This window comes from Entamoeba nuttalli (genome assembly GCF_000257125.1).
Source record: "Entamoeba nuttalli P19 unplaced genomic scaffold asmbl_9066, whole genome shotgun sequence".
Classification (NCBI taxonomy): domain Eukaryota; phylum Evosea; order Mastigamoebida; family Endamoebidae; genus Entamoeba; species Entamoeba nuttalli.
This window is the reverse complement of record NW_008579440.1, coordinates 233-7,611: the sequence shown is the minus strand read 5'-3', so window position 1 is coordinate 7,611 and position 7,379 is coordinate 233. Positions and strand designations below refer to the sequence as shown.

The 7,379-nt window shown below is 28.2% G+C and overlaps 4 protein-coding genes across 4 annotated transcripts; 2 read left to right on the top strand and 2 right to left on the bottom strand.

Moving 5' to 3' along the window:
• Window positions 1-140: 140 nt before the first annotated feature.
• ENU1_193230 (hypothetical protein) lies at window positions 141-1,143 on the bottom strand (the record flags this gene model as incomplete). Its single annotated transcript, XM_008861894.1, has 2 exons — window positions 141-173; window positions 244-1,143. 2 exons carry the CDS (start codon window positions 1,141-1,143, stop codon window positions 141-143), a joined length of 933 nt encoding a protein of 310 aa, XP_008860116.1.
• Window positions 1,144-1,874: 731 nt separating this feature from the next.
• ENU1_193220 (SH3 domain containing protein) lies at window positions 1,875-3,230 on the top strand (the record flags this gene model as incomplete). The annotated part of the gene is made up of 1 exon (XM_008861893.1): window positions 1,875-3,230. The coding sequence occupies one exon, from the start codon at window positions 1,875-1,877 to the stop codon at window positions 3,228-3,230; it is 1,356 nt and encodes a 451-aa protein (XP_008860115.1).
• Window positions 3,231-3,608: 378 nt separating this feature from the next.
• ENU1_193210 (tRNA nucleotidyltransferase, putative) lies at window positions 3,609-5,130 on the bottom strand (the record flags this gene model as incomplete). Its single annotated transcript, XM_008861892.1, has 3 exons — window positions 3,609-4,643; window positions 4,712-5,017; window positions 5,086-5,130. The coding sequence occupies 3 exons, from the start codon at window positions 5,128-5,130 to the stop codon at window positions 3,609-3,611; spliced, it is 1,386 nt and encodes a 461-aa protein (XP_008860114.1).
• Window positions 5,131-6,621: 1,491 nt separating this feature from the next.
• ENU1_193200 (heat shock protein 70, putative) lies at window positions 6,622-6,807 on the top strand (the record flags this gene model as incomplete). Its single annotated transcript, XM_008861891.1, has 1 exon — window positions 6,622-6,807. The coding sequence occupies one exon, from the start codon at window positions 6,622-6,624 to the stop codon at window positions 6,805-6,807; it is 186 nt and encodes a 61-aa protein (XP_008860113.1).
• Between the last annotated feature and the right edge of the window lie 572 nt (window positions 6,808-7,379).

The window sequence follows — 7,379 nt, the reverse complement described above, 5'->3', positions numbered from 1 at the left end:
CTCCTTAACAAAATCACTTAAATAAATCATATTTGCAAATAAATGATCTTGGTTTACTGTTTTAATTATTCTTTCATCCATTAATGTATTACAATTAATAGAATTAGTAAAAGAATCAAAAGTAAAATGAGCTTTTATTGTTATATGAGTTGTTCCACCATAAACACGTTCAACTGAATGTGTATTTAAATTATATTGTAAAATAATAGAAAATGCTTTACATTTTTTATTTGTATCAAAAACATATTTATTTACTTTTGTTTTTGATACAATTTTTTGTCTTTCTCTTTGAAATAATTTTCTTCCAATTTGTTTTAATTCTATTGATGATGGTTGCATTTCAATAATATAATTTGCACAATGAATTCCTAAACTAACAGTATTTGTATCTATCATTTCAATATGAATTGCATCATCCCACATTTGTGTATTAGAACTATCAATAGTAATTGTCATTAATGAAGAATAATCATTATATTGTTGTTTTTTAATTAATTGATTTATTTTTTGTGAAACGTTTTGAGCAATTGATATTTTATCAAAGTCAATTTGTTGTTGAAAATTATTTTGTTTTACTAATTGTGACTTTTTAGAACCATCATAATAATTATCATTATTAATAACTCTTTTAAAAATAAATCTATTTTTTTCTCTATCAATGTCTCCAATAACATGACATCTTTCAAATTCTTGATTAGAATGTAATGAATATATTCCATTATCATCTGGCCAAAATATTCCATTTTCAATATATCCTGTAATATCATTATATTTTTCATATTTTTCAATATATATTACTTCACATGTAGGTTGAAGTACATATCCATTATATTCTTTTCTATTTAAAATTAATTCAATTAACTCATTTAAACTATTTATTTCATTATAATTTATTTCTACCATTTTATTATATTTACTTTCTTTAAAAAATAATTGACTATATTCCATTTCGAATGAATCTTCATCTTTTCCTTTTATTTTCCAATATTTAATTGGTTGTAATGCAACTGATACTTCATCTCCTGGTAATGAACTATTTCTTTGTTGATATGGTATTAGAACTTCATGATTTTCTCCTACAAAATTAATTACACAATATAAATATTCATTAAAATATTTTACTGTAGTTGTAAAAAAGTTCATATTAATTTGACTATTTCTTAGTTACTCTTTCTTTTTTTAATGTCTCAATTGTCAAAAGAATGATGTAAATTATTACAAAACATCTTTATCTTCTTTCTTTTTTAAATTAAATGTTATTATTTGTTTTTATATTCTTCTTAACTTCATTCTTCCTTCTTTTTGTTATAAATCAAATTATTATCTTTTTTAATGAATTTATTCTTTTTTTTTGTCTTTTTTAACTCTTAACCTTTAAAATTTCAAAACAAATGATGCAAAATTTTTATTTATACTTTTCATTGATGTACTTTTTAAAGAAAAAAAGTAATATAAATTAAAAATTTTACTATTTAACATGACTTAAACGTTAGTTTTTATTCTTCATTGTTAATTATGTTTTTTAGTATAAAACAATTTATTTTCTTTTTGAAAGAAAGTATGACCGCGCCTAATTATCATAGATTTGTTGACTCAAAAATATATTCTTTTAAGTTAAAACAATACACCGCACTAAAATAAGATTAATAACTCATCTCTTAAATTATAATAAGAATAACACACTAATGAACATCTCAATGAAGAATTAATAAAATTCAAAAGAAGAACTGTAAAATGTTTGAATAAAAAAAAACAGTGGAAAAAAAATTTAAAAGAGGTGAACTTCAAAAGATGAAAAGAACTAAAATAAAAGATATTTTCAGATTTTTAGAAGAAAAACAAAGAAGAACTCAAAATAAGAACAACTCAACAGAATGCTTCCATCACATCTTGGGACTGGATCAAATGAAATAATTAAAACATTAGACACTATTAGAAATAGTGGTTCTATTGAATGGGTAGTTTATCATGTTAATTTTAAAAATGGAGATTTAATAGAAGATGATACAGGAACAACAGTTGGAGATATGGTTTATACAATGGATAACGCACAAGTACAATTTGGATATTTAAGATATGAAATGGACCAAACAAAAAAATTTTTATGTGTTTGTTGGTGTGGACAAGCAGCACCAGATAATTTAAAAACAAAATTTGTTTATTACTCAAGAGACTGGGAAGATTTCTTAAAATCTAATAATCACTCTATCTCTGTCACAATCTCCGCTAGAAAAGAAGAAGACTTAGACGAATCTACTATCGTCGATAAATTAAATAAATCTACTAACTCATTTGTTAGAGCTCGTAAACAAGGAGAGGCTAAAGAAGACTTAAATGCTAAAAAAAATATCTTTTGGCAACAACAAAAAACTAAAGACCAACAATATAATGATGAAATGAATGCTAAACAAAAACTAAGAGAAAAAGAATACGCAGAGTCTAAAAGAATTGAATCAGAAAAATTAACAGCAGCAGCTGAAGCTCGTAATGCTGCAATGAATGCTGCTAAAGAACAAAAGGTTAATGCTTTTAAACAACAACAATTAGAAAAAGATGAAGCTGAAAAGGCTCGTTGGAAAGAACAAGAACAAAAACATCAACAGTTTGTTGCTTCCCATCAACAAGAATCTGAAAAACCAGTTGCCCAACAACAAGTCAAAGGTAATGTTTCGGCTTTCGCTAGTAAATTCACTCAATATGCTCAAAAAGATCAAGAAGAAGTTCCTAAAGTTCAACCTACTGGTAAAAAATGGACTCCTAAAGTAGCTCCTGCATCTGAAGTTCCACAACCTACTTATCAAAGACCCACTGCTCCAAAACCTACTTATAGACCTCCTCAACAAACCATCCCAGAACCTGTACAAGAACAACAACCAGAGCAACAACACCAAGAAGAACAACAACCAGAGCAACAATATCAAGAAGAGCCAGAACCTACACAAGAACAACAATATCAAGAAGAGCCAGTACAAGAGGAGTCTCAACAATATGAAGAAGCCCCACAAGAAGAGGTTTCTTCTGCTCCACCTTTACCACCTAAACCAAGACAACAACAAGGAGAAACTTATATTGCTGAATATGACTATGACGCTACTGCTGAAGGAGATTTAACTTTCAGAGAAGGTGACATTTTACAAGTGATTTCAGTTGATGAAGATGGATGGGCACAAGCCATCAATGCCAATGGAGAGCAAGGAACTGTCCCACTCAATTATCTTAGAAAACAATAATGAACATCAATTTTCTTCTCAAAGTTTCTTATTTAGGTTTTATTTCATTAAGTCAATAGCATATATCCAAATTTTCTATCTTGTTAATATTTATTATAGGTTTTTTTATGAAATTTTTTATTACAATAGTTTTAATTATTCCAGAAAGAAGAACGAACTAGTCTCCTGAATATAAAGGCTAATTAATACTTTACTTTCATAACCTTAATAAATGTACAAAAAGTTACTTGTTCTTGGTACAGTTCTATTTAAATTATACCAAATAGTATTGAAAATACGTTGAACCTTATTTTACCTTTAGCTTTTTCATTAAATTAATTTATTATTACTAATACCAAACTACAAAATAAAATGTATTATATCCAATTACTCTATTCTTCATTGCCCCCATTTTAACACAAAAACTACAACCTCATCCTTTGTTATCATTGGCTTTTCTATTTGAAGTTCAATCATATCTTTTAAGATCTCTTTCAACCATGGACCTCCTTTTCTTTGTAAAAGTTTGCTACACTCTTCACCATTAACTAGTGGCTTCATTTGCCAAATATTTTCCAATTCTTCTGAAGCAATTTTGTTGAGTAATAGGTTACACCACTCTACCATCGTTTTGTTCATAACTCCTTTGTCATATGGACTTACTAACACCCCATCACAAGGTGCATGGATTGCACATGACAAACAAATAGACTCTTTCCACCACTCTGCTGAAGCAACAACTATCCTTCCTACTTCTACTCTTGTCCATTCTTTTTTGTTTGATAGTTGCTCTAGTTCTTTAACTCCATTATGAACTAATATTATGTTATTTCTCTCTTTCACACTTAGTTTTAATGAATCAATAATAACAGAATGTATTTTTGCCATTCTCTTTTTCTGATTTGTTTCTCTTGTAACAGAATATAACAATGCCGCAAGAAATCCTATTTCTCTTCTTCCTAGTTCAAACGCTCCAAATTTTTGTGCATACATTTCATAACTTCTAACCACATTCGTAGTAGTAATTTCATCTAAATCACCAAAAAGTCCTTTAAAATACCCAAATTGTCTGATTTGATCTATACAATAAGCTGGCCTATCACTTTGTATCATTCCTATTAATTCACGTCCAAGTCGTTCTCGGCTCAATCCACTTGTCATTTTATCTCCAATGTATTTTGTTTTCATTTCTTGTTCTAGCTCTTCATCTAACACAAATCCCATCTTCCCACTGAATCGAATTGCTCTTAACGCTCTTGCTGGATCATCATGTAATGTCTCTTTGGGTGAAATTGGTGTTCTGATAATTCTACTTTTTAAATCATTCAATCCACATCCCGTTAAATCCTCTATTTGGTCATCATTTACCCTATAAAACATTGCGTTGATAGTAAAGTCTCTTCTCTGTGCATCTTCTAAAGGTGTACCTATTTTCTATACATCAGTTGTTTTTTTTCATGTAATTATTTAACTTTAGTTATTAACCCATTTAACCAACAAACTTCCTCATCATTATCACAGTAATCTGATGCTCTCAAACGGCATATATCAATAGCAATATTATCTATTCTTAATGTTGCAGTCTCAAGGTGTTTTCCAGCAGAATGGTTTTTATGAATTACTCCAATTCCACTAACGTTATGTTGTGTGTGTTCATTTATATATTTTTGAAGGTATTGTGAGAATTGATAAGATTGCATATTGTCAACTGTGATGTCAATGTCATGAGACTCTTTCCCTAATAATTTGTCTCTAACCCATCCACCTACAACTCTAATTATTGTTGATAATTTAAAATGTAGGACAGTCTATCTCATAAATACTTTTATAGATTTTTATTAATAACACAACCAACTTGTTTTAGAAGATCAAAGACCATGACTTCGTTTTGGGTCAAATGAATTGAAGGGGTGTTTTCCATAATGTGAATTATGAGTTTTATTACAACAGGGTATCTCTTGAGTCAAAAGAGACTTAAAATTTTTATTAAATATATATAACAAAATTTAATAATATATATTTTTTTGTCATTTAATACTCTTGCGTGACGAAACACAAGAATAATATGGAAAGTCATGACTAAATTATTAAATGTAATAGCTAACAAACAAAATAATAACAACAACCAATTGATGAAGGCGTAGAGAGAATACACTATATTGAATTAATAAAATTAGTTAATTAAGTGTTAATAGAATTTTCGTTTATTCTTCCTTGCTCAGAGGAAATTAATCACCTCTCTGAGCTGTTTTTTTTAAAGAATAATTTCTTTGTCTAACCTATCATTTAGGTTTGTCTAGGAGTATGAGAAAATCATTTCTTTTATTTCTTCTTATTAAGGTTTTTCAAGCTTTTTCTGTTTAATCCTTCTTTTTAACATTTGTTTGATTTCTGCTTTAATTTTAATGAACTTCTTTTTCCTTTCTTTATTTTATGAATGAGAGAAGAAAGCATTTCATTACCACTATATTATTATGATTAATTTACTTTTAGTCTTAAAAACACTTTAGTAGATCCTTTTACTTGAATAATACCTCCATATATTTCTTAATTTCTTTATTAATAAATATCGAATATTATATTACACCATGTTATATTTCATCATAATAAATTGATGCACCATTTGCAGCTTTAACAAATGAATTTCATATTCAAATGCACCATCATAACCAGATAATAACTAGGAGATTCGAAGCTTGAATTTGTATTAATGTTTATGTGTGGTGTTTCAGACATGCTACCTGAGATTTGTTTAATTAAGGTAATAAAAATAATAAGTAATGTTGATTTTGATTGAAATTTAAAGGAAGAAAAGTCATCTCATTAATGAAATAATTGAATCTAATTCAAGAAGAGATAGTTGTTGGTATTGACTTATGAACGACATTTAGTTATTGTCATTTCTTTAATACTCAGAAAACAAAATATGAATGTGTCAACTACTTAAATGGAAGTTCAACAGTTCAGTCAATTGTTGATTTTTTCACTCAACTTGTTAGTATTGGAATTCCAAAGCCTACTGCCATTTGTGAAGTAAAAAGGTTTATTGGAAGGAAATTTGATGATAGACAAGTGCAAGGATATATTAGACAAATATATTTCTTATATGAAATAGTTGGTGCAGATGATGGATATTGTCGGATTGTGCTTGGTTGTGGTAAAAAAAACTAATAGAACCAGAATTTATTTCAGCGACTATTTTAAAAGCAATTAAAATTGAAATTCAACGAAGATTAAATATTAGTAGCAGTATAGTTTTAAAAGCTGTTGTTACAGTGTCAGCATACTTTGATGATTCTCAAAAAGGTAGAGCAAAAAAAATGTATTAATAGATGTATTTGGGTTAATTCGATTGTTAGCAAAACCGTTAGCAGCTGTATATGCATATGGATTGGATTTTAAAAAAAGTCTCATGTGTCTTGTATTTGATCTTGGAGGAGGAATGCTTGATACTACTATATTAGAAAACCAAGAAAATGATTTTAATTTTAAAGCAATTGGTGGTGATGTTTATTTCGGAGGATTAGATTTTAATATGAATTTAATGGAACTTGGTACATCCAAAGTGAAAGCGATTAATGAGATTAAAGCACAATGACTTATTTTTTAAGGAAGTGACTGCTGGACACAATGTGACATAAAGAAACAACTAAAATACAACTTAAGAAAAGGGGTTGAAAAAGCAAAAATTGCATTATCAACCAATTTATATTGTGAGTTAGACATTTCAGAATTAGCTCTTAAATTCAGTCTTTATAAAATTGATGATAGTGATGATGATGAAGAACTTATTATTTCTCTTGATATAAATGACTTTGAAGAATGTAATAAAAAAGAATTTGATAAATGTATGGAATGCATAGATGAGATAATGCAAAAGAAAGGAATCTCAATATCACAAATTGAAGAAGTTATACTTGTTGGAGGAAATTCATAAATTCCTAGAATCAAAGGGTTATTAGTAAAAAAGTTTCGTTCATCACATATCAGACATAGTACTAATTGCACGATGATTGTATCACAAGGTGCAACCTGATACACAGTTGAACATCATAACGAAACGGTATGGATCGTCTATAGGTAATTGTACATCCCATCAAGATGACAGGAGTTAATGGAATTTCACCGTTGTTGAAGATGGAACGAAAATTCCATATGAGCATGAAATGT